General features: G+C 39.5%; 1 protein-coding gene across 11 annotated transcripts in view; it reads left to right on the top strand.

The window, feature by feature from the left end:
• dmd (dystrophin) overlaps positions 1–26832 on the top strand; it is a 177924-nt gene that overhangs the window by 117163 nt on the left and 33929 nt on the right. For 9 of the 11 annotated variants that reach the window (XR_001858753.2, XM_017717729.2, XM_037543617.1 and 6 more), the window contains 5 exons: positions 1928–1988; positions 9889–9950; positions 17360–17434; positions 19534–19735; positions 21610–21695. Coding sequence is in view for 10 of the 11 variants with exons in the window: in XM_017717729.2 (XP_017573218.1) it covers positions 1928–1988; positions 9889–9950; positions 17360–17434; positions 19534–19735; positions 21610–21695 (486 nt within the window). In the remaining variant the exon portion in view is untranslated. Of the gene's footprint in view, positions 1–1927; positions 1989–5150; positions 5359–9888; positions 9951–17359; positions 17435–19533; positions 19736–21609; positions 21696–26832 lie in introns of those variants that run through there. The other 2 variants (XM_037543618.1, XM_037543616.1) reach the window with 2 other exon arrangements.

Genomic DNA, 26832 nt, shown 5'->3' with positions numbered 1-26832 from the left:
GTTGTTAAAAAGAAAGGTGATGTAACACAGTGGTAAAAATGCCCCTGTCACAACTTCTTTAGAATGTGTTGCAGGCATCAAATTAAAAAATGAGTGAATATTTGCAAAAAACGATAAACTTTAACCGTTTGAACATTAAATATTGTGTCTTTGTAGTGTATTCAATTGAATATAGGTTAAAAAGGATTTGCAAATCATCGTATTCTGTTTTTATTTATGTTTAACACAAGTTGGGGTTGTAATACAATATTAGTGCCTCTCTATTTTACACAGTAATATGATAATACTACATTAGCCACAGTGCAATGTATCTTATATAGTACAACCCCATTTCCAAAAAAGTCGGGACGCTGGGCAGAATGCAAATAAAAATTGAATACAATGATATGCAAATCATGTAAACCCCATTTTAAAGGAAAATACTACAAAGACAACATAACAAATGTTGAAATTGAGAAATTTTGTTTTTTGAAAAATATATGTTCATTTTGAATTTGATGCCAACAACACTGTGTTCATCACCTCTTCTTTTAACAAATCTCTCTAAGCGTTTGGGAACTGAGGAGACCGACTGCTGTAGTTTTGAATGTGATATGTTTTCCCATTCTTACTTAATATAGGATTTCAGCTGCTCATCAGTTTGGGGTCTCCTTTGTCATATTTTTCATTTCATAATGTGGGAAATGTTCTATCAATGGCTGAAAGGTCTGGACTGCAGGCAGGCCAGTTTAGCGCCCAAATTCTTTTAATACGGAGCAATGCAATTGCAATATGTGCAGAATTTTGTTTGGCATTGTCTTGCTAAATAAGCAAGGCCTTCCCTGAAAAAGTTGTCTGGATGGCAGCATATGTTGCCTAAACATGTATATATTATTCACTGTTAATGGTGCCTTCACAGATGTGCCAGGCACCCATACCATGTGCACTAATACACCCCCCATATCCTCATGGATGCTGGCTTTTGAACTGTGCACTGATAACAAGCCGAGTGGTCTTTAGCCAAAAGGACATAATCTCCATCATTTCCAAAAATAATTTAAAATGTTGACTTGTTGGGCAGAAGCGGCTTAGAAAATGGATGGATGGATGGATGGATGGATGGATGGATGGACTTGTCGGGCCAAAGGTCACTTTTCTACATCTCCTCAGTCCATTTTAAATGAACTTGAGTGCAGAGAAGGTGGCAGTGTTTCTGGATTATGTTAATGTATGGTTTCTTGTTTGGAGTTTAGAATTTTAACTTGCAATTTTAGATGAAGCAATGAACTTGTTTTCCAGTTTTCAGAAGTGTTCCTGAGCCCATGGAGTGATTTTCACCATAGAATCATATCTGTCTTTAATGAAGTGCCAACTAAGGGACCAAAGATCATGGCCAGCAAATATTGTTTTTTGGTCTTGTCCCTTGCATACAGAGATTTCTCCAGATTCTCTGAATCTTTTAATGATATCATATACTGTTGATGAAGAGAAGCAAAAGTTCTTTGCTATTTTATGCTGCAAAAGATTATTCTTGAATTGTTGAGTGGTGAACCCCTCCTCATCTTTAATTTTGAAAGACTCAGGGATGCTTTTTTATACCCAATCATGTTACTGACCTGTTACCAATGAACTACCATTCATGCCCCCACCCCAACTTTTTTGGAGCATGTTGTTGGCTTCAAATTCAAAATGGGCATATATTAAAAAAAAATACAAGTTCTCAGTTTCAAAATTTGATATGTTAGCTTTGTACTATTTTCAATTTAATATGGTTACGTATTACGTATATAAATTGGAGTTGGACTTTAGTGCATTTTGTTTTTATTTACCGTTTGCATGGTGTCCCAACTTTTTTGGAAATGGGGTTGTAAAACTGGGGTAGTTGCAGTTTCTGTTTACGTGATGTCAGTAATGTGATGTGACATGATTGTTTTTGTTCTGCTTACAGCCTCTGTACAAAGTCCTTTTGAACGCTCTGTTTCTCCCAACAATGTTCCATATTATATAAAGTAAGTATTTCCACTGCCTTCATAACACCTCTGCCTTCTAGGGAGTAGACTGGGGTTCAGTTCCCCCACCCAGGCAAATATCCTACACCAGGGTTTCCCAACCTAGGCTTCGGATTACCAGTGGGTCGTGAAGCACCCTCTTGTGGTCTGCAGGCCTATATTCAAAGGGAACCAGTTGTCCGTAGTGGGCCGGTAACGTCACTGAAAGTCAAACACATAAAAAATGACTAAATTAATTATTAAAAATCTAAGAGTTAAATATTTTCAAATTATAATCAATACAAATATTAGAGACGTACAAATAAAATCCTTGTAGTCGTGGCTAATCAATCTGAGATAACGTAGCCATGGGCGTGCAGTGCAGACATTTAGCCAAAGATGGAGAGGCTTTCAGGGCATTTTATTTGGTGAGGACTTATCACACCATTTTCTTTACTTCATTCCGTTTTCACGTGTGAACACCCATATTCAGTTCTGCAACAAACCGCTTAACCGGTCCAGCTAAAACCCACCGTTCTCGATTCCTGTTCAGTTCAATGCTTATTGACAATGACAACGTGGTTATCAATTAAGATTTCTCATTATTGTTGATTGTGACAACACTAATCCAAAAGCCCAGTGAAAGGAGTGAGCAAACAGTTACTCCTGTGGGAAAGCTAGTAGAGTATTTTCAAGGAACATTCCAAATCACAGTCCACATCTACCTTGTACATTTCTATTCTTTTTTTCTCCCCCCAGCCTTTTTTCACATCACTACAACCGTGTGTTTTTAACATGTTTTATGTTTTTTAACATAACTACAAATTTTGCAAACCTCCAAGACATCCAGAATAGTCAATCTGATCCTTTTTTCAGGCCCTAAATCTCAGGCTCTGTGTCAGCATTTAAGAAAAGAAGAAAAAAAAGCTGTATTTAAAAAGAGTTGATTTTAGTTTTCTTGAGGGCCACTATGCTTTGTAGTTATGCACAGATGGGACTTGGGGTGGAAAAGGTTGAGAGCCCCTGCCCTCCACTGTACCAATAACAGTTCTTGGGCAAAACAGCTAACACTACCTTCACCTACCTGTGTAAAATGATGTGTTGAATGCAGCAGTGTAAAACGCTGCCACTGGACTCTAGAGCAGTGGAGACATGTTCTCTGGAGTGACGAATCATGCTTCTCCATCTGGCAGTCCGATAGATGAATCTGGGTTCAGTGGTTGCCAGGAGAACAATATTTGTCTTGAACTCTTAATGCTTCAGCAGACCAAAAGATTTTGGACAAATTCATGCTCCCAACTTTGTGGGAACAGTTTGAGGACCTGCTCATTTTATATTGCCTACCGCTTCCTGGCTGAGTTGCGGTCATTCCCAATAGCTTCCACTTTGTTATAATCCCACTGACAGCTGGCTGTGGAATATTTAGTAGCGAAGAATTTTCATGACTGGACTTGTTGCACACGTGGCACCTGAGACCTACCAATTCTTGCACAAATTTTTGTAGAAGTAGTCTGCATGCCTAGGTGCTTGGTTTTATACACCTGTGGCCATGGAAGTGATTGGAACACCTGAATTCAATTATTTGGATGGTGAGTGAATACACTTGGAAATATAGTGTGCCTTGAACACTGAAATCATATGCTGTTTATTTATGCTAAGTACTTACTGTTCAAAGATTTGGCATAGGCTGTACGTATATATTTTTTTAGAGTTGGATTTTCCCCTAGGCACTAGGGGACAAGTTTTAATAGACCCTGATGATTTGTAGGCATTAGGAATCACTCCTGTGGCTGTCCTTGAGCAGTTCCAAATTTTTAAAGATGGTGTCTGCAAGAATTCTTATATCTCCATAATAATAATAATAATAATAATAATAATAATAATACACACACATTTTCTAAGCCGTTTCTCTCCCAGGGTTGGGTTAAAACATTAGGTTATGAAAAGGTAGAAATACATACTTTTCACCTGAGGAAAAAAGTTACATAACTAGACCTTAAAACCACTGTTGTACATTTGAGCCTACATTTACATTGTTTGCATCATGATGAACGAAAAATATACCTGCACAAAATCTTTGTATATGTGTAAAAGATTTTATGAAGGCATAGTTTAAATAATAATTAGGCATCAAATATATTGCTGTTGTCTGAAGAAAACCTCATCTCCAAAATGATAACTTTACAGGAGAAGGAAAAACATGCTTTACTTTTAATGCAAGTCAATAGAAAGAAGACATTTTTCCAAGTCATTTTGCGCCATTTGGCGCATTCATCATGAAATTTACACACACTACAAACCGCATAAGGGATTTAAAATTATGTCAAAAATTGAAAAATGACAAAAATGGAGATACAAGGTCTTCTTCCAGCACAAGCGATATGTAATTATACAGGTGAAGACTGGAATTGTGTAGAAAATAGCAAAATCAAGAGGGCTAGTAATTGTGACTTTTGTGTGTGTGTGTGTGTGTGTGTGTGTGTGTGTGTGTGTGTGTGTGTGTGTGTGTGTGTGTGTTTTCTTTGAGCAGTGGTACAAACAACAAAATGTGTCATTTCTTATGAACAAAAGTCTGACTTTCTTTGATATTTTCCTTCAGTGCATCAGTTCTTTTCTGCTGCATCACTTAACTACATCAATTACAGTTCACAACCAATTTTTATTTTATTTTTATGCCTTATACTTTATATTTTTATACCTGAAACATATTTTAAGTTACTGTAATGAGCTTGTAGCCTACTGCTTAATATGAGGTTAATCTTAATATTTTCTCTGTATGATTCTTTATTTTGTTCTACTATTATTACTGTTGCCGCTTTACATTATTTGGTAATCGGTAATCTTTCAAGCGCAACAATTATCACTACACCACAGTGAAGACTCTTTTTTCCCCATTGTTCTCCTTCTGTGTAAACGTTAACCTACATCAATTACAAAAAATAACACGCGACATACTACCTAAATATTCAGCCAGTGTTCAGAAATGTGCATATACTGAAAAAGTATATATTTAAATTATAGCCTATGTGTTAGATCGGCCTCGAACGCGATCTGACAAATCAGTAATGTCTTTCATGATAATCGACTGCTTTACACTCTAACTTGCTATTTAGAGCCTCCCTCTGACAAGGCAGCAAAATACTGTTGTTTTTAGCAAGCTAGCTTTACCGTTAGATTCCTCAGTAAAGGGTTTTGGGGGAAGGGAGTCAACGGAATAGCTCCGCCTTGTCTGAGCAGCTCTCGTGAGGAGATTGCAGGGAAATCTGATGCGTTTTCCCTGCGGAGAGGGAACACACCAAGGCAGTGACTCGCCACAACATCGACCTCTCGGATTACAAGATATCGTTTGGATAATCTATATATCGAAAACGATGAGGGAACAGCTGAGGAAGTAAGTGCAGCGAATCAGCGCAGCGGTTAATGTCGACTAGTTTGCACCGCAAGAAATCAAAGGACACTGAAGGAGTTTTTCGTTCGTGTTAGCTACGCCTGCGGGTGCAGCTGTTGTAGACATTCCCCCCACCCGCGTTTTCTACAGCCCTGCAGGTGCCTCTCTGCTCTGCTGGAACAAATACTGATCAATTGTTTTTCGCCACAGTCATATGCTTCAGTCGTTCTATGAATGTTTTCTTGGGATCATTCATCTAACGACCCACTGCTTCAACTGTTTCTTCATGCATCTGCTATTAGATCTTGTCTGATCAAGAAAACACGAGGATTGTTTAGCTCATTGGTTAGTGGTGTTGGCTTAAGATTTTAAATGCATGTATTTTGCTGAGCAGGCCCTCTTATCCCACCATATTCTAACGTCACATTTTAAGCTAGCTAGGTTAACGTTATACGCGAAGAACGTTACAGTTCCATTTTCTACCGAAGACTGTACTCCATAATGTTGGTTGTAATAGATGGATATATAGATGAGCCGAATTTAAAGTAGATTCGCATAGCGTGTATAGGTATGCTTGTGTGTGTGTGTTAAGATAAATAAGTAGGACGCGTAGCTAACCTAACTATCACCCAATGCAATTAAGAGATTTTTTTTGTCAAAGCCCACGTTATGACACCACTTCCGTCTTTTCAGGCGACTTCTGTATGCAGGTATTGGGGTCTCGGTGGGAGACTTGGCACAAGGCCTTTATTAGCATGCACAGCTGTCCTACACGGTACCTGTGCCTAGGCAGGTTCAATCCATAGCATGCAAGAGCCTTAAGACTTGTTTTGTGTTGTTGATTCTTTTTTTTTATTTATCAAGGTCAAAGTAGATGATGTATATGTATAAGAAAGCACGTGTAAGATTAAGCTACCATTTCACAATTCTAGCGACATGATTTTTGTACTTTGAGGTAAAAGTGTGTTGCCTGTCCAATTTTCTGCCTCGTTAAATAATCAATAAATTACTAATTTTAGTTCAATGTGGTACTTCATAGGGCTCGCCAAACAGCATTTTAGTTTATAGGCTTTTGAATACTTACTGGTATATCCAAATTTATATCCATACTATCCATACTACTATATCCATCACCCTTAAAATATTCATCTTTACCTAATGAACCATAATTTTAAGGATGTTTGTCACTGCTGTTTGTCACGGAAGCAAAAATGTACTAACAATCAGGCTAGAGCCTGTCTAGTAGAATTGGTTTAGGTTCATCATATCAAGACACTAAATGTGTAACAAATTAAAATTGTTTTATTGCATCACAGTTGTAATTTTAGTTGTTTCAGCATAATTTGTTTGAGTTTGTCAAGTTTTCCCTTATATCATGGAATGCAGTACTTGGGGGACATGCAGGTTGAGTTGTGCTCCACCATAACCATGTTGAGCTCTTGGTCTGCGGCCTAAAGAGTCCACAACTAGAGTGGCTGAAGTAAATTGCAACTCCATGCCAGATTCATTTGTCTGAGCGCATCCTTGAGGGCGCTAGTCCCAGTTTTCCTTTCATCCACTGTCAAAATTTGAGCTATGAACTAGCTGGTTATAGCATTGCCCTCACCAGAGCCTAGTAGTATTTAAAGAAGTACCTCCATACTTGCATGTTCAAGATTCATCATACTTGTAGTGCCTCTATGGTATGCCAGCCTCATATTGAATATTTTTATTGAATATAAATATTGATGGACTGGCGACCTGTCCAGGGTGTATCCTGTCTTCCGCCCAATGACTGCTGGGATAGGCTCCAGCACGCCCCCGCGCCCCTGACGGAGAAGCGGCTTGGAAAATGGATGGATGGATATTGAGTATTTTCTTATGGTCTGACAATGTTAAGCGCTCAAATGATTTCTTAGGCATCTTTGCTCTTTTAGCTTTAATGGCCATTTACATTAAGATGCTCAATAAAGATTCGAATAACAGTTAAAAATATTAAAATCATTCAGGCCAGCCCTATTTTTTCGATATGTTGTTACACTAAAATTTGTTATACTAACATCTTAATAATAAAAATGACTCTCAGTAATAAAATTCACTTAAACATTTTAAAGACAGAATTATGATAATTGGCCTACAACTACAATAATTACATTATAAGTGGTGTATCATTCAGAACCTCTAACCGATGTAATCTTGCCCATGTCAGTTATTTCGATTTTTTGAACGTTGTTAATCCTTTCCCCGCTCTGTTTGTTAATGTACTGTCTCTTTAAAAACTGACATCCACGCATGTAGTCACATGACTCTGCAGCATGGAAGCTACGGCTATGTTCATACAGCAGGTAAAAGTGGCCCCAATTCAAATTTTCTGATATTTGTTTGGCTGTTAGCAATGTTTTTTTTTTTTAGTTTTTTTTTTTTTTTTTTACATGTGATCTCTGTGCAACATCAGCTTGAACAGATCACGCTTCTAAACTGACCCGCATGCGCAAAAGAACAACGCGTCACGTTGCTTCACCTGGATCATTCAGAGGTAAACAGTCATGCCCGAACGAGCACCAGCCGCCCCCGGAGCCTAAGTTTAGTCTTCGCTAGCACCACAGCGGCGATCATGATGCTTCACTGAATGACAGCTGGGCTCATCACCCAGAATGTGTTCGAGTTCACCGTAAAGAGGGCGCGGTCACTTCTTTGGTTGGTGTCCTCGGATTCTTTAAACTTTTCTTTCAGGCTTTTAACTGTTCCTTGATGTAACAGCCTCGCTTTCCCACGGCTGCGTTCGGCCATTCCTTTTAAATCGAATAAAAGTCTCATCTTTTTTTTTGTACAGAAATATCACACTAAATGTTTATTAGGTCTCAGCAGCACGAAATTATGAGGAATGTCGAGTTGGATTGACGTAAAAACCCACGTGAATTCCGATCTGACTGAGATGATTTACATTAAGCTATGCAGAGCATGTTTACAGTACAAAACGTGCGAGTGAACTATAAGGGGAAAAAACAAGACCAAAACAAAATCGTTCTTTAATCGTTTTGGCCATTCTGGCATTAAACTACCATTTAACATTTTTTGTCATGTAGATTAGATCAATTAGAATAGACTAGCAAGAGTTTTCTTGTACCTACTGTATAGGTGCATGTTGTAGTATGCAGTTTTTGACTGTGCCCCATCTGTTCTATCTTGTATTACTTTAAACCTCAGAAAGCTATTAATTGGGCCCTTTCACCAGTAAGTAGGAGCCATGTTTATGGTCTGCCCAGTGTCAGTTGTTTTAGCATGTTCATAGCTGCAGTTTTAGAATGTTTTTTTTACAAAGAGTCAGCTACACATCATCTACAGAATGGTATCAAGAAAAACTGACACAGATAAACTGCTGACACATTAGTTGCAATTCTATTTGTTAGAACTGACAGATGTAAAGTGTAAACCAACTTCTTAAAGCTGTGTGTTTGTGATGCATCAATGCTGGTTTTTAAAAAATGGTTACAAGTACAAGTACATATTTTTTTTTTACTAACCATGCTAAGTATATGGTAACCTACTTAGAAATCAGCAATTGTTTGAGTAAATGAGTGCAATGTACTGTAACAGTTAAACACTCAAAATGTGTTCAAATCCCACTTGTAGACAGCAGGATTCAGAACATAACACAATTCATCTGCTGTTTGTAGTTACATCCATCCATGTCCAGTGCTTATACTTATGATCTTGTAGCTCTGCCTTAAAAGAGGTCTTCCTATAACTTTTTCAGGTAGTGAAAAGAAATGGACAAAACAAACATGATCTAAATTAGTGCCTTAGACCCTGGCTTCCACAGACCACAAATTAACATATCACAACCGGATACTCCTGAAGTTTGTCATGCGGCTTTGTTGCTGTGGTGGTGTACAGCAGTCAATGGCACATAAAATCACCTCACGAAAAAGATGTAAATAAGTCTGCAAATAATTATTAATTCTGTAATTGATTAATCAGTCAATTATGATGATTGACCAATTTGGTCAAATCATAGATCAAGAATGAAAAGTGCACTTATTATCCAAATAATATCAATTACTATAATGCATGTTTTATTTAAAAAATTAAAGTGAAATTATTATTTATCTTCTAAATCAGAGGTTCCTCATCTCAGTCCTGGTGACCCAACACTGTACCTTTTTGTGCTTTGTTTCAGCAAACACAAATGATTCAACTCCATTAACTAATTAACAAGTGCCTCATTGGGATTGGAATTGACTGGGGACCGTTCTAAATTAGGGGTGTCAAAGTCATTTTAAGTAATAAACCTAGTGTTTTCCATGCACAGAGTGCCCTTCCCCCTCCTATCCTGATACTCTTAGTCATGTTAAGATGTTTCTTCTCTGACATATCACACTAAATGTTTAAAAAATATAATCACAAGATAGCATTTAAAATAAATGTTTTTTACAACATAATTACAAGAGGAGATGAATGTCCTTTGCCACAACAAATAACACTGTTTAGCCTCAAGCAGTCTGTAGTTTTCATCATTAACCTTTTTCTACACCATTATGATTTTTCCAACAGCCACCAGACCCAAACAACATGCTGGGACCATCCAAAGATGGCTGAGCTCTATCAGTCTTTAGGTAAGTGGGTTTCCTTATATGTATAATATCTTTTAATCTTCTGCTACCTACATTCAAATCGGGCACTGATCCAGGCAGGTTCATCCTTTGACAGTCCTTAAAACAGCATGAATTATAAATAACAAATAACAAAAATTACAGATTTTATAAAATTATAAAATGTTTTCCTCGTTCTACAAATTGTTACAAATTAGTTGTGTTCATAAGTGTGTAACATGACTTTTAAGGGGTTAAATTCCACCCTAAGCATATCCAGTATATTAAAGTATTTTTTTACCTAAGCCAATGTTTACAGTAACCAACCATTACCTGGCTGCCTCGAAGAGGGATGTTTAAACTAACACTAAATTACATAAAATCATAATTAATTGCGTGAATTTTTGTTAATATTTATTTAATGTTAGTATTTATGTAAATAAATTATTGTATAGATAAATACTCTTTAAATTTGACACCTCACTCTGTGCATGTACAGTTATGGCATTTTGCAGAGCCTCTTTTCCAAAGCGACTTACAATCTACATTTACATAGGACAAAGGCAGTGTTAGCAGTTAACAGTGTTAGTCTTGCCCAAAGACTGGTCGTTTTGGTAAAAGAACTGAGAGAATTTACCACTAAACAGCTTAAAAATATGTTGGGAAACTGGGGTTCATGTTTAAGAGCTGTGCGGGCTCATGCACTAGTAGTCATTTTCACACAGAGAGAGAGGTTTGTTAAGAAACTACTTGTTATTTATCTTTGCTATGCACTGTAATGGTAATTTTACAACATTACCATATTCCCCCTAATTTATTTTGCTTCAATAGAATTGAAAATGAATTCTGATATACTTTGGAATTTCAGCTTGCCTCAGTGACTTGCTGCCGTAAAAAAAAAAACAAAAAAAAAAACAAATAAGCTGAAATGATCAGATGTTGGTGTAGGTCAGTCAAGATAATTCAAACCCGGTAAGAAAGCTCCACTCATCTATCCAGGTTCTCAGAAAAGGTAATAAACAATATTAAATACCATGTTATTACATTACATTACATCACATTACATTACATTTAGCAGACGCTTTTATCCAAAGCGACTTACAAATAATGAGGTGCATAGAACAAACATAGTCAGGCCTTAAAGGAGGCCAAAGGGTAATAGCGGGGTAGAGAAGGGAAGGAGGGCAAGAAGGAGATGAGGTTGGTAGTGGTTAGATTCTATGTACACAACATTTTAGTCACTTTTACTCTTAAAACATTGCGTGAAAATGGGGCCTTTAAAAGTTCAGTAGAGTAAACTCCCCAATGCCTCTGCTGTGTGTGATTTACTGGTGGTTGGCACAAATCTGTAGCAGGGGAATCTCATTAATGCACGTGTTTGCAGTAACATTTGTTGTAATGCCAGGTGAAGTAGTTCTCAAAATATGATATATTATTTAATGTGTTTTATAAGATTTTCATCAGAACACAAAGTAAAAAAAAAAAAAAAGCATAAAAGCTAAAATAGGATGGACAGTAGCTTAAAGCTGCAGCAGAACCAGAGAGTGGTGATAATAGTGATAATCATGGTTTTTAACTATAAAATATCCTGCTAATTCTCACCCAGACCTAGTCTACAGTAGGGAGGGCAAAGGTGTTACCCACTACACTGTACCAACCACCGTAAACTTGCATAATATGATAGAGATTTTAAAAATGAAAAAAATGTAGGGAACTATGTATTTGGAACATGTTACAAGTAAATGTAATCTAAAATTTGTTATAGTCTAAAATTATGTGAATTTTTTTAGCAGATAGGACTTGCAGTCTTGCAGAAAAATGAATGGTCCATAATAATAAGTGATGTGGACATTACTGGAGGCAAAAGTGATCTCAAAACTGAAATGTAGTTTTATACCAAAAACTTCTGCTAAACTAAGGTATTTAGTGCTGACCCAGTGTTTTCTATTGCTGTGTAGGGCTGTCACAATCAGTGTGTGTATTTTGCCTTTACATTGTATTTGAAATGAAACAATGATTGTACATAGCCTGCCAATTTAATGGGACATATTAACATAATATTTAGTATTTAAAATAGTCATGTTTCAGTTTTTGAAGTTGGTAACTGCCTGACGTCTGTGACTATAGATATCTGATATACTGATTATCAGCCTTGGTGGTGCCTCCAATACAGCTTTTTTTTCTTCTCCCTTGAATTTCATAAAGCCATGCATACACTGAGCAATTTTAGAATTCTTGTTCTTTGGTGACAGCTCATACTGTGCTTTGCAGTCGCCCTTCATATTCAGCCAAAGCCTACGAATTATATGCTTACACTGTACAAAAAACACCCTCTCCAATTAACATGATGCAGTATGCTCTGCTCAGCACAGAACTTGTTGGATTCTGACTAACTAAAGCACTGACAGAAGTTTTAATTTTAAAAACTCAGATCTGAGGGAGTGCTGAAATGACAGACCAGCAAAATTAAACCTTTACCGTGGTGTTTGAATTTGGGATACATAAATTTTGGGGGTTTTTTTCCAGATGGAGTATGAGTACCTGTTTTTAGTATTTGCCAGTACCAGGTCCCATACAATAGTGAATAACCTACCTAGAAGTAGTTGTTCGTGGAAATGAGTGCAATATATCTTTACAGTTAAATTATGAAAATCTAGCTGATTTTATTTGAAGTGTAATAGCTAGCTGTGCTACATTTTTTTACTTTGGATTGAGAAGCATTGCAGGGGAGGAGAGCGGGTCAGAAAGCCACTTCTTTACAGCTATAAATAAAGTGCATTTCATAGTTTTGCTCCTCATCAGTCTCTTCTATATATATATATATATATATATATATATATATATATATATATATATATATATATATATATATATATATATATATAATATAGCTTTACAGAAAAATCTGGGTCCAAGCCCCCATGAGCAAGACTCTAAAAGAGAACCCATTCTCCTTTGGTCAACACCGGATAGCAAACTTTGACTTGATTAAAAGCTAAACAGCATTCTATTTTATGTGAAAACGTAATAAGTATTGCTAAGCACTCTGCGCTGAAACGCTTTAAAACCGCCAGAAACGCTATACGGTGTACTCTTTACCTGAGGATATTATAATGATTACAAAAAGCATTGTCTACCATAAAAATTATTTATATGTAAAATAACTAACCTAACATCACATTTAGGGGCAGTCGTGGGCTGGAGGTTAGGGATCCAGCCTTGTGACCGGAAGGTTGCCGGTTCGATCCCCAGAGCCGACAGCACATGACTGAGGTGTCCTTGAGCAAGACACCTAACCCCCAACTGCTCCCCGGGCGCTGCGGATTGGGCTGCCCACCGCTCTGGGCAAGTGTGCTCACTGCCCCCTAGTGTGTGTGTGTGCTCACTAGAGTGTATGTGGTGTTTCACTTCACAGATGGGTTAAATGCAGAGGTGAAATTTCCCCATTGTGGGACTAATAAGGGTCTCTTAATCTTAATCATTTTCATGAGGCTCAAAGGGCTTGAGTTACAGTTTGGGTTTTGACCAATGCCATTAGGTAAGGAAGAGCTGGTCAAATGTTTGGCTTTGTAGGCACGCAGCAGGGTTTTAAATCTGATGCAGGCAGCTAGAGGAAGCCAGTGAAGGGAACACAGCAGTGAAGTGAAATGAATGAACTTTAATGTTCATAATGAAGATTAAAGACAAGCCGTGCTGCTGAATTCTGGATGAATTGCAAGGGATATATTCTGGATATATTGCACTCATTTCCACAAACAACTACTTCTAGGTAGGTTATTCACTATTGTATGGTACCTGGTACTGGCAAATACTAACCTGAGTTTCAGCGCAGAGTGCTTAGCAATACTTATTACGTTTTCACATAAAACAGGCCCTCATAGGAAGACCAGCCAAAAGCTAGTTGCAGTAGTCAAGCCTTAAGATGACAAGACACTGAACTAGCACCCAGGTGGCCTCTTGAGAAAGAGTTGAATCTTCTGGATGTTTTACAGGAGAAACTGCATGATTGACTCAGGTTCGTAGTATGAGCTGAGAATGATAACTGTACATCCATAGTCACATCAATTCTTCTTACATCTTCAGACGGAACAACCAGTTAGTTCTTGAATGAGTTGGCAAGATCATGGTGAGGACCTGTAGTTCCAGGGATGAATAGCAGCTCAGGCTTGCTAAGATTAAGCTTCAGGTGGTGAGCTGCCATCCATGAAGAGGTATCAAGAAGAGTCAGAACAGATGTTTTGCTGAACTTGATCTCAAGCGTAGGCTTTTTCAGGATGGGAACTGCCCTGGCAGTCTTGAATGCCAATTGAACATGACCTGATGAGACAATGCTGTTGATGATGTGTGATGAAGGGGCAGCAAGTCCGTGGAGATTGACTGGAGTAATATGGATGGGATAGGATCCAGAGGCCAGTCGTAGAATTGCTAGATTTGAGTTCAGGGCATCATCTGTGGAAGGAAAACAGGTTCAAGAATTAAGAGTAAAAGGAAGCAGCTTGAAAGAAAAAGAAAATCCAGGTCAAACATCCATGAGCAAGCCAAAGGTGACCGTGACGATGAAAAACTCACTAAGAGCAAGAAAGCCTTGAGAGGGACCAAGAGTCAAAAGGGGAACCCATCTTCCTCTGGTCGACAACGTATAGCAAACAGTAACAAAAGAGCAATATGAACAGAGAATAAGGTTTTAAGATTAGTTGAAAATATTAAAATACAGAGTGGGGAAAACCAGGGTAAAAAACAGCTGAAGCAATGGATGTGATTTAATATTTTGAGTATGTGCAGCAGCAGTATCATCAGGAAGGTCAGTGGCATGCAGGTGAAGTTTGCACAGCATTGGACAGCAGGAAGCTTCATGGTGGTCAAGATAGTTCAGAAGGCAGGCAAGCAGTGGGCTGCCAATCAACGCCAACGAAGCAGCAGCATCAGACCACACAGGATGGACAGTTGTTCAGTTCTCAGCTTACCATGAACTCGTAAATCTGCACCTTTTATCTAACGAGGAAAAACTACTTCTCATCAAAGATGACCAATCCTCATAGGTAAGAGAAGAGGGTGATGGGGGAGAAGGAGAGGGGAGAGGATAAAATACTGAAGAGTTGTGTAGATCGGACGCTGATGCTTCGTTTTCCTCAATAGAAAAATGAATTTGCAGCAGTTATTTTGAGGGAGAACTTAAAAAGGAGAGATTGGTAGAAGCGAAGATCCGAGTCAAGCTGGGATTTCTTCCACATTCTCTCTGCTTTTCTTAGCTCTTGTTGATTGCTGTGCATGACACCTGTCAGCCAGGGGGCAAGTGGGGAGGATCTTGCTGGCCTGGAAGAGAGAGTACACAGGACGCTACTTGCAGATGAGAGTAATGAAAGGAAGGTATCTGGCTGTATTCAGGGAGAGAGAAGAAAATGAATCGGCATAGGGGAAGGTGGTTAGTAAAGGGTTAGGGTTAGAGACAAGGGAGAAATGGAGTGCGTGTTGTACTGAGTAAAGTAATAGCATGAATGGCTGGCATGGAAAGGAAGAACAGAGAGGGAGAGTGTGGAAGATAGAAAATGGTGATCAGAGCAGTGAAGGTGCTTACTCTGATTTCCAGAGTGGGGAAGGTCTGCTGAAAATCAGGTCCAGAACATTGGAGGAGACTGGTTGAGGGTGAGGTCAAAAGATGATGGCAGGATGACTGCAGCTTGTATGATGGAAGGTTGAAGTCAATGAAAATTAATAGCAGAGTGGATACTCATTTCTTATGAATACAACAAGCTAATGCTGCAATACTGTAATTTATCAGACGCTCCTAGAGTAAACAAAGTTCTGAGACTTAAATGTTAAAGGGCTGAACCAGAATGTGGTCATAAAACAGGCAAGGGTCAAAACCAGAGACAAGCATAAACCTAACAATAGGAACATCAGAAGAGGAGCCAGAAAACAAGCAAAGGTTAAACTAAAAGCTAACTGAGGCAATGGAAAAACACAGTGAACAAAGCCAGAAGAAGAAATACCAATAATCAAGTTATTTAACAGGGTGATTACAGTTTTTAATTGGATGCCATAGACAAGGAGAGTGTCACATGATCCCCTGAAGCGTTCTGGGACTTGGGGCCCGTGGAAGAACTGCTATGCTGGGCATTAAAGGCATAACAGACAAATATGCTTGATTTAGATTTTAGCTACGTATGTCTATTGTTGATTGGTTCAGATTTTTAAGCCTCATGATGGCCTGCTGTTCAAGTATTGAGACTTGCCTTAGAATTAAAATTTCCACTTAACCTTTGTGGCCATAATCTTTTTTTAACGTCCATTGTGCTGTAGTATAGGAACAAAACAGTTGAAGCTGTCACTGTTCATTTACATATGGTTGGCATTGTAGAGGTTTTATCATTGCTGTCAGAAGGAAACCTATCTCCATTTCTGACGTTTTTCAGTTTTTGACAATTTGAAAATGTTGAGATCCAATGTTCCAATGTTGGTGGACAGCCGTTTGGTCATGTGAGGGGCAAATGGGATTCTGAGGCAATGGAATGAGGATGAACGGGTAGACATCCCCTTTAGAATGAGAGGTTGAAGGGATGTTGTTGACAAGGAAGTAGGAAGGTGGAGCAATAAGAGCAGCCTGTGATGTTAAGAAAGATTAAACTTTGAGCCTCAGCTAGTGTTGGGGCCATATTGAGCAAGAGTGGCCAGGCAGTTTAGAAGGTGAACGAGGAATCAGCATAGTCAGATTGCTGCTCTGCCTGCATTTTTTTGATCTCTCCAGCTGAGGTAGATACATTAAGGGCTGAAGCAGCTGTGGTGAACACACCATCTGGAACTTTTAGCTTGCAGTGTCGGCAAGGTGCAGAATGCTTCACGAAAGAGTTCCGTCAATGAGGTTACATTATCATGGTGAGATGACATTCATGACAATATACATCAGGCAGGATGACGTTGCTGGTGCCACTGCTCTGCCACAGGATGCTTCCGTCTTTCAAAACCTTTAGCAGTCCAGTATGATGAGTAGGCGCTAAGATTTTGATGTGGAGGCACATGGACGCGCAGTAGCTCCAGAGGCTCCTAAACTTAAGTTATAACTCCATTTCATTCTCTGGATAATAAAGTGTCAGAAATCAGAACAGTTGTAGGGCTAAGTGCTAGAAAAAAGCAGTGCAAGTACTGTTTTTGGTATCTTCTGTCTACAAAGGTATTCATATTTTGGTGCTGAAAATCATTCTCTTTGTGCAGTGGACCTACTAGGGATGTCAACAGCCTGTGAGTCCTTTGAACAACATTTACATATGGTTGGCATTGTAGAGGTTTTATCATTGCTGTCAGAAGGAAACCTATGTCCATTTCTGACGTTTTTGAGTTTTTGACAATTTATAATGTATAAATTTAATGATTAATAGAACAGTATGACAATATTGGTATGCATCATTTAACCGTGCATTTTTTTTCCCCCCATAAAGCGGATCTCAACAATGTACGCTTCTCTGCGTACAGGACAGCAATGAAACTACGACGGCTGCAGAAAGCTCTGTGCTGTGAGTCCATGTGAAATTTCTGTAATTTCTGTAGCACTAATTATTCAATAGTGAGAAGCCACAGGGGTATAACTTTCTATTGTGTGTGCTGTTCTAGGTTATGCTGAACAGTTTAGCAAGAGCTGATGTGGTGCATTAGAGGTTCCCAGCTTTTGGCCTCTGTTGGGACGTGTGTGTTGTGTTGAACTCCCTTATCATTCATATTGAAGAGTCTGCTTTTCCCTACATTTAGTTATGGATATGCTGATTAAATTTGTCATTTCCGTCCAAAGTCAGTGTCCACCAATACTGAATCTCAGTCCATACATGTCACAGTGCAAATCAACTACAGAGAAGTTCGTTTTAATAGCTAAGATGTGCTGCACTTCCAGTTACTTGAGACAAATGAGACAATAAAATTGTCTAGGCCATGCAAGCACCTTTTTTTAGGAACTAGTCTTGAGTTGAAAATTTGATAGGTAGTTGAAATTTCCATCTTCTCTTCAGATTCAGGTTCTTGGCCTATAAGATAAATTCTTTTCTAATATTTCCCAGAATGCAAAGGTAATGTAAAAGAAAACCTAAAGTTATTTGGTGACTCCATTTTGCATGTTTAAGCTTCAGACAGTAGGGAAAACAGAAAAACTTGGACAGATGTTCTGGGCAGCTTTTGCTGTGTTCTAAGAAGCTGGACCCACCCAAGGACTTCAGATTAGTTTGACACCATATTCTCATGAGCTTAGTATACTTGAGATGATAAGTACCTGAGGAGAGTTTTATAGTGTTAGTATTATAATTTCAGAGGATAGCTGCTTGGTAAAAGAATTTGGCACAGGTGAGGTTCTATGGTGAAAAGTTGATCAGTTTGATGTGTGTTTTGAGAGTGCCTAGGTTGGAGGAGGTGCCCCAGGGGTTGGAGGAATATGATATGTACTCCGATCATTTTAAGAAATTGAAGATCACGAGGAAAATGGGTTGTAGGGTAGCACATATGCTGTAATATGGTAACCAGTCTAGAGTATCTAAAGTTATGGATTAATGCCAGGCATTACATTTTTTGCATTCCTTCACTAAAGCATGATAATTGATCATGATTTACTGAGGTGTGAGGCATCTACTTAAAGAAGATTATGGCAGCTGATTACACTTTTAATTCTGGAAGGAGACAGAAAGGGATTTCCAAGAGAAAAGTGTCATCCAGAGAGATGAGGGATCATGCAATTGGTACAGTTGAAGTGGGCCAGGAGCGAGCAACTGCATGGTACTCTGGGCCAATCAACAAAATTTTGCAGGTGAAGTGTGAAGCAATTAAGTTTGGCCTGAGGAAGAAAAGCCTGAAATGGAAAAGGGTCAAAGACTGTGCCAAATAACTCAAGCATGGTGGACATGTGAGGGGCAAATGGGATTCTGAGGCAATGGAATGAGGATGAACGGGTAGACATTCCCTTTAGCATGAGAGGTTGAAGGGATGTTGCTGACAAGGAAGTAGGAAAGTGGAGCAATAAGAGCATCCTGTGATGTTAAGAAAGATTCAACTTTGAGCCTCAGCTAGTGTTGGGGCCATATTGAGCAAGAGTGGCCAGGCAGTTTAGAAGGTGAACGAGGAATCAGCATAGTCAGATTGCTGCTCTGCCTGCATTTTTTTGATCTCTCCAGCTGAGGTAGATACATTAAGGGCTGAAGCAGCTGTGGTGAACACACCATCTGGAACTTTTAGCTTGCAGTGTCGGCAAGGTGCAGAGTGCTTCACGAAAGAGTTACGTCAATGAGGTTACATTATCATGGTGAGATGACATTCATGACAATATACATCAGGCAGGATGACGTTGCTGGTGCCACTGCTCTGCCACAGGATGCTTCCGTCTTTCAAAACCTTTAGCAGTCCAGTATGATGAGTAGGCGCTAAGATTTTGATGTGGAGGCACGTGGACGCGCAGTAGCTCCAGAGGCTCCTAAACTTAAGTTATAACTCCATTTCATTCTCTGGATAATAAAGTGTCAGAAATCAAAACAGTTGTAGGGCTAAGTGCTAGAAAAAAGCAGTGCAAGTACTGTTTTTGGTATCTTCTGTCTACAAAGGTATTCATATTTTGGTGCTGAAAATCATTCTCTTTGTGCAGTGGACCTACTAGGGATGTCAACAGCCTGTGAGTCCTTTGAACAACACAATCTGAAACAGAACGAGCAATTCATAGACATCATGCAGATGATCAACTGTTTGACCAGCATCTATGACCGGTTGGAGCAGCAGCACAGCAGCCTTGTGAATGTACCTTTATGTGTGGACATGTGTTTGAACTGGTTGCTGAATGTTTATGACACGTACGTATTATTTCATTTTTACCTTCAGTACATATTGAAATTCCAGTGGTTAGTTTTTTGTTTCATTTTATGGCGTATGTTATAAATAATGAAAATTATAACTAATTTCAGTAATCATATTTTTAGCCAGGCCTGATCCATGTTAAGCCTTATTACAAGATTGTGTGGTACTATATATACACTGCTCAAAAAAAATAAAGGGAACACTTAAACAACACAATATAACTCCAAGTAAATCAAACTTCTGTGAAATCAAACTGTCCAGCAACACTGATTGACAATCAATTTCACATGCTGTTGTGCAAATGGAATAGACAACAGGTGGAAATCATTGGCAATTGGCAAGACACACTCAATAAAGGAGACCACTTCTCAGTACCTATGCTTCCTGGCTGATGTTTTGGTCACTTTTGAATTTTGGTGGTGCTTTCACACTCGTGGTAGCATGAGACGGACTCTACAACCCACACAAGTGGCTCAGGTAGTGCAGCTCATCCAGGATGGCACATCAATGCGAGCTGTGGCAAGAAGGTTTGCTGTGTCTGTCAGTGTAGTGTCCAGAGGCTGGAGGCGCTACCAGGAGACAGGCGAGTACACCAGGAGACGTGGAGGAGTTGGCCCTGGGTTCCTCCTAATGCAGGACAATGCTAGACCTCATGTGGCTGGAGTGTGTCAGCAGTTCCTGCAAGATGAAGGCATTGAAGCTATGGACTGGCCCGCCCGTTCCCCAGACCTGAATCCGATTGAGCACATCTGGGACATCATGTCTCGCTCCATCCACGACAGATTGTCCAGGAGTTGGTGGATGCTTTAGTCCAGGTCTGGGAGGAGATCCCTCAGGAGACCATCCGCTACCTCATCAGGAGCATGCCCAGGCATTGTAGGGAGGTCATCCAGGCACGTGGAGGCCACACACAATACTGAGCCTCATTTTGACTTGTTTTAAGGACATTACATCAAAGTTGGATCAGCCTGTAGTGTGTTTTTCCACTTTAATTTTGTGTGTGACTCCAAATCCAGGCCTCCCTTGGTTAATAAATTTGATTTCCATTGATGAATTTTATGTGATTTTGTTGTCAGCACATTCAACTTTGTACAGGACAAAGTGTCCAATGAGAATATTTAATTCATTCAGATCTAGGATGTGTTATTTGAGCATTCCCTTTATTTTTTTGAGCAGAGTGGGTGTGTGTGTGTATATATATATATATATATATATATATATATATATATATATATATATATATATATATATATATATATATATGTATATGTAACTTCTAATCAGATTATTAAAATGGACTAGTTTTAATTCTGCATGTACACTTTCTACTGTTACGTTTATACAAAATTCTTCCAGTTATGTTTTAAATAATTTTGATACCTATGAATTATAGATAATATAATATAATAGATTTTCTAATTGTATTTTGTTTGATAATGTTAGGCTTTAAAAGGCATACAGAGTCTGTTTGTTAATGCTGGATGAAGAAAGTGTTTAAATCTGCTTAGTTTAATAATATTAGCTGTCTTTTCTAGAATAGTGGATTCGGTAATGTGATTTGTCAGTCCACTAACCATGTGCTTGGTGAAATTTCAACTTATGACCACATCAGTGATGAAATCATACCACTTTACCTGATGTCCCAATGATTTTATGATTATTTTTTTTTATTTGTTTATTTTTTTTTATAAATAACTTGGTGTAAAGGCAGTTAGACATCAATTTGGCATCTCTTATACCTGTCCATTCAGGATCTTTTTTCAGGAACATAGATTCCAATTGTACATGCTTAGTTTTTTTTTTTAGAAGATTTGAAAACTTGCTAATTGATACAATACATATTAATTTCACTTACTTTTTGTTTTCACAGGGGTAGAACTGGGAAGATTCGAACCCTGTCCTTTAAAACTGGAATAATCTCCCTCTGCAAAGCTCATCTTGAGGATAAGTACAGATGTAAGTTATTTTTCTTTATATAGCAGTCGACACCTTGTGTTTTAATTTATTAACACCCCATCTTTAAAGAGAAATTATGAAATAAAAGTAATAATACAAGATTCATTCACAAGACAAAAACATCTGCTATCTTTCTCTTTCAGCTTAAGAATTTGTCTTAAAGAAAGAAGGAGAAAGATAAATCTAACAATAATTCAAGCACATTACATGTAAAACACTTCATTAGTACTTTTTCATAAAACACACAATATAATACACATAAAAAGGAGAAAGTGTATATATACCAACAAATTTTACAAATATCAAGGTTACAAAAGCAATTTTTTTCAGTATGCTGTATTGCATGGGTCATCAACCATCAGACCGCAGTCCAGATGTGGACCCAGCAAAGTATTTCAGGAGACCAAACCAAACACTTGGGGAAAAAATTGCGAAGCTAATAGGTCAAAAGGAGAAACATCAAGTGCCTGTGCCACTGCGAAACAGTCAAACTAACGAGATCCTGAGGATTAATAAAATAAATCCAAAGCTTGGCATGAAATGTAAACTTGCAGGGGTTGTCCAATCCCTTACAGCACAAGAGTTTAAAGTGTAGCCTTTGTTATTGTTTATCCAGACCTTTTAAAGCAAGAAATTTGATATCACTGGACCTTCCCAAGCTTTTGTTGAATATCCTTCTTGAAGAGGGAGATTTCTCTTTTGTTCCTACTGTTCCTAAGGTGGAAGAAAACTGTTCTCTAATGTACAGTAATGCTACTGTTTCTTATGACTGTCAGATAAAAAAATTGGCAACAATTCAGAACTGCACTACATTTGACTGAGACAACATCAAAATTCAGCATTTTATGAATGAGGCTGTTTATAAATATCTACAACCCCATTTCCAAAAAAGTTGGGACTAAAAATGTAGTGATCAGCAAATCATGTAAATCACATGTTTAAAGGAAAATACCACAAAGACAACATATGAAATGTTGATATGAGAAATTTTATTGTTCTTTGAAAAATATTTTGTTTTGAAATCGATGGCAACAACACGTTCCAAACAAGGTTAGTTTAGCACCCGGACTCTTTTAATACGGAGCAGTGCTGCTGTAATACATACATAATGTGGTTTGACATTGTCTTGCAAATTGTGTTTGACATAGCCTTGAAACAATCAAGGCCTTCCCTGAAAAAGACGTCGTCTGGACAACAGCATATGTTGCCAAAACATGTTTGTATCGTTCAGCATTAATGGTGCCTTCACAGATGAGCACATCACCCATGCCATGTGCACTAATGCCCCCCTAAACCGTTATAAATACTGGCTTTTGAACTGTGCACTGATAACAAGCTGAGTGGACAGTGGTTTTCAGAAGTGTTTCTGAGCCCATGCAGTGATTTCCACTACAGAATCGTGTCTGTTTTTAATGCAGTGCTGCCTGAGGGCCTAAAGATCACAGCCAGCAAATACTGTTTTTTGGCCCTTACATACAGAGATTTCTCCAGGTTCTCTGAATTTTTAATGATATTATGTACCGTAGACGATGAAAAGCAGAAGTTATTTGCTATTTTATGCTGAGAAACGTTCTTCTTGAATTGTTGCACTATTTGATGGTGCAGTCTTTCACAGAGTGGTGAACCACTCCTCATCTTTACTTCTGAAAGCTTCTCTGAGATGCTCTTTATACTCAGTCATATGACTGACCTGCTGCTAATCAACCACCAGGGTTTTTTTTTTTTTTGGTTTTTTTTTAACATTACACAACTTTACCAGCCTTTTATTCCCCTGTCCCAAATTTTTTGGGACATGATGTTGGCATCAAATTCAAAACGGGCATTCATTAAAAAAAAAAAAAAAAACCCTACAATTTCTCAGTACAATTTCTCACTTCTTTGTGCTATTTTCAATTAAATATAGGGTTGCATTTTGTTTAAATTTACATTCTACACAGTGTCCGAACCTTTTTGGAAATGGGGTTGTGGAAACTAAGACATTTGTCAAGTGCAATACATTAAAATTAGTCTGTAATAAGTTAGCTTATAAAACCTACAGTTGATGTAAAACATCTTACATTTAAAAGTCCTAGCTTCAAATCAAAGGTTTGCTTTATATTTAGGTTAAACTGTATTTTTAATTTGTTAAAATGAATGCTTCTGTTCAAGTCATTGATGTCTGTGTGTTTGTTGGTAGGTAACGAAGAATAAAATTGATGGTGGAAATATACAGGGTGAGTCAAAAGTCACAGGATGCCGTTTTATTTCAGAAACTTATTGTAAGAGCACCATGGAACTGTCTTCTCCATGGTACCCGTCTATACACCTCAAAAAATCATTTTAGTCCAGCATAGAAGTTGTTGACGGTGACTGTGGTTGTAGTTTTAGTTTAGTTTATGAAATAAAATGCTGTCATGTGACTTTTGACTCACCCTGTGTTTTCAAACAAGATTTCATTCTGAATTTTGCCTGCATTATGACTTGAATCCATCATAGACAACTATATCTTTATTACTAGGTGTCCTGTATTTACAGGTTAAGTAGAATAGGAAAAATGGCAACCCTCCATAATGATTTTCCAGAATGACATCATTCACTTTTTGCAGATTGTGAGATTTAATTATTATTTTTATTAGTATAACATGTATTTTAAATTATGTATTCATATATAACTTAATAATTCTATATATTAATATTATATATGTCCATCCATCCATCCATCCATCCATCCATCCATTATCTTCCGCTTCTCCGGGGTTCGGGTTGCGGGGGCAGCATCCTAAGCAATGAGGCCCAGACCTCCCTTTCCCCAGCCACTTCCACTAGCTCTCCAAGGAGGATTCCAAGGCGCTCCAAGGCCAGCTGGGCGATTATAGTCACGCCAGCGTGTCCTGGGTCTTCCCCGGGGTGTCCTCCCAGGTTGACTTGCCTGTAATGCCTCCCGAGGGAGGCGTCCAGGAGGCATCCTAACCAGATGCCAGAACTACCTCAGCTGGCTCCTCTCGACATGAAGAAGCAGCGGCTCAACTAAGTCCCTCCCGGATGACTGAACTTCTCACTCTATCTCTAAGGGAGAGTCCAGACACCCTGTGGAGGAAACTCATTTCGGCCGCTTGTATTTGCGATCTTATTCTTTCGGTCATTACCCAAAGCTCATAACCATAGGTGAGGGTGGGAACGTAGATCGACCGGTAAATTGAGAGCCTTGCCTTATGGCTCAGCTCTTTCTTTACCACTACAAAGAGCCCGCATCACTGCTGACCCAGCACCAATCCGCCTGTCAATCTCCCGCTCCCCTGTACCATCACTTGTGAACAAGACCCCGAGATACTTGAACTCCTCCACTTGAGGCAAGAGCCTATCCCTGACCCAGAGAGGGCTCTCCGCCCTTTTCCGCCTGAGAACCATGATCTCGGATTTAGAGGTATTGATTCTCATCCCGCCCGCTTCACACTCGGCTGCAAACTGATACAGCACTAGGACCACATCATCTGCAAACAGCAGCGATGTGACCCTGAGGTCACCAAACTGGACACCTGACTGCGCCTAGAAATTCTATCCGTAAAATTATGAATCGGTGACAAAGGGCAGCCCTGACGGAGTCCAACTCTCACTGGGAACGAGTCTGACTTACTGCCGGCTATGCGAACTAAACTCCAGCTGGTTGTACAGGGCCTGAATGGCTCGTAGCAAAGAGCCATGTACCCCGTACTCCCGAAGCACCTCCCACAGAATACCCCGGGGAACATAGTCGAATGCCTTCTCCAGATCCACAAAGCACATGTGGACTGGTTGGGCAAACTCCCATGAACCCTCCAGAATCCTGGAGAGGGTAAAGAGTTGGTCCAGTGTTCCACGACCAGGGCGGAACCCGCACTGCTCCTCCTGGATCCGAGGTTCGGCTATAACCTGGACTCTCTTCTCCAGTACCCCTGCATAGACCTTACCAGGGAGGCTGAGGAGTGTGATTCTCCTGTAGTTGGAACTCCTTAACTACCTTAGCGACTTCGGCCTCAATAATGGACAAGCCTATTCCCATGTCCCCAGACTCTGCCTCCTCACTGGAGAACGTGTCGGTGGGATTGAGAAGGTCCTCAAAGTATTCCTTCCACCGCCCAATGATGTCTTCAGTCGAAGTCAGCAGCACACCATCTTCACTATATACAGTGCTAGTGGCACACTGATTTCCCCTTCTGAGTCGCCTGACGGTTTGCCAGAATCTTTTCGGAGCCGACTTAGTCACTTTCCAAGGCCTCACCAAACTCCTCCCGTACATGGGTTTTTGCCTTGGCGACGACTGAAGCCGCAGATCGCTTGGCCTGTCGATACCTGCCAGCTGCCTCTGGTGTCCCACAGGCCAACTCCTTCTTCAGGTTGATGGCATCTCTCACCTGGGGTGTCCACCACCGGGTTTGAGGATTACCCCCCGACAGGCACCAACTACCTTACGGCCACAGCTACAGTCAGCCGCTTCAACAATGGAGTAGCGGAACATGGCCCATTCTGAGTCAATTTCCCCCACCTCCCCCGATATCTCGTCAAAGTTCTGATGGAGGTGTGAGTTGAAGATCAATCTGACAGGTTCTGCTGCCAGACGTTCCCAGCAAATCCTCACTATACGTTTGGGCTTGCCTGGTCTGACCGGCATCTTCCCCCACCACCTGATCCAACTCACCACCAGGTGGTGATCAGTTGACAGCTCAGCTCCTCTCTTTACCCAAGTGTCCAAAACACAAGGCCGCAATTCCAATGACACAACTACAAAGTCAATCATTGAACTGCGGCCTAGGGTGTCCTGGTGCCATGTGCACTTATGGACATCCTTGTGTTCAAACATGGTGTTCTTGATGGACAAACTGTGGTTTTCATAGAAGTCCAAAAACTGAACACCACTCAGGTTCAGATCTTCAGAGCTTCAGAGAGGCCATTCCTCCCAATCACACCCCTCCAGGTCTCACTATCATTGCCCACGTGAGCGTTGAATTTGCCCTGTAGGACAATAGAGTCTCCAGGAGGAGCACTTTCAAGCACCCTTCCCAAGGACTCTAAGAAGGCTGGGTACTCTGAACTGCTGTTCGGTGCATAAGCACAGACAGCAGTCAGGACCCGTTCCCCAACCCGAAGGTGAGAAGCTACCCTCTCGTCCACCGGAGAAAAC

The sequence above is a fragment of the Pygocentrus nattereri genome, chromosome 12 (genome assembly GCF_015220715.1).
Source record: "Pygocentrus nattereri isolate fPygNat1 chromosome 12, fPygNat1.pri, whole genome shotgun sequence".
Taxonomy (NCBI): Eukaryota; Metazoa; Chordata; class Actinopteri; order Characiformes; family Serrasalmidae; genus Pygocentrus; species Pygocentrus nattereri.
The sequence above is the reverse complement of the archived record's forward strand: the minus strand, read 5'-3'. Positions and strand labels throughout refer to the sequence as shown.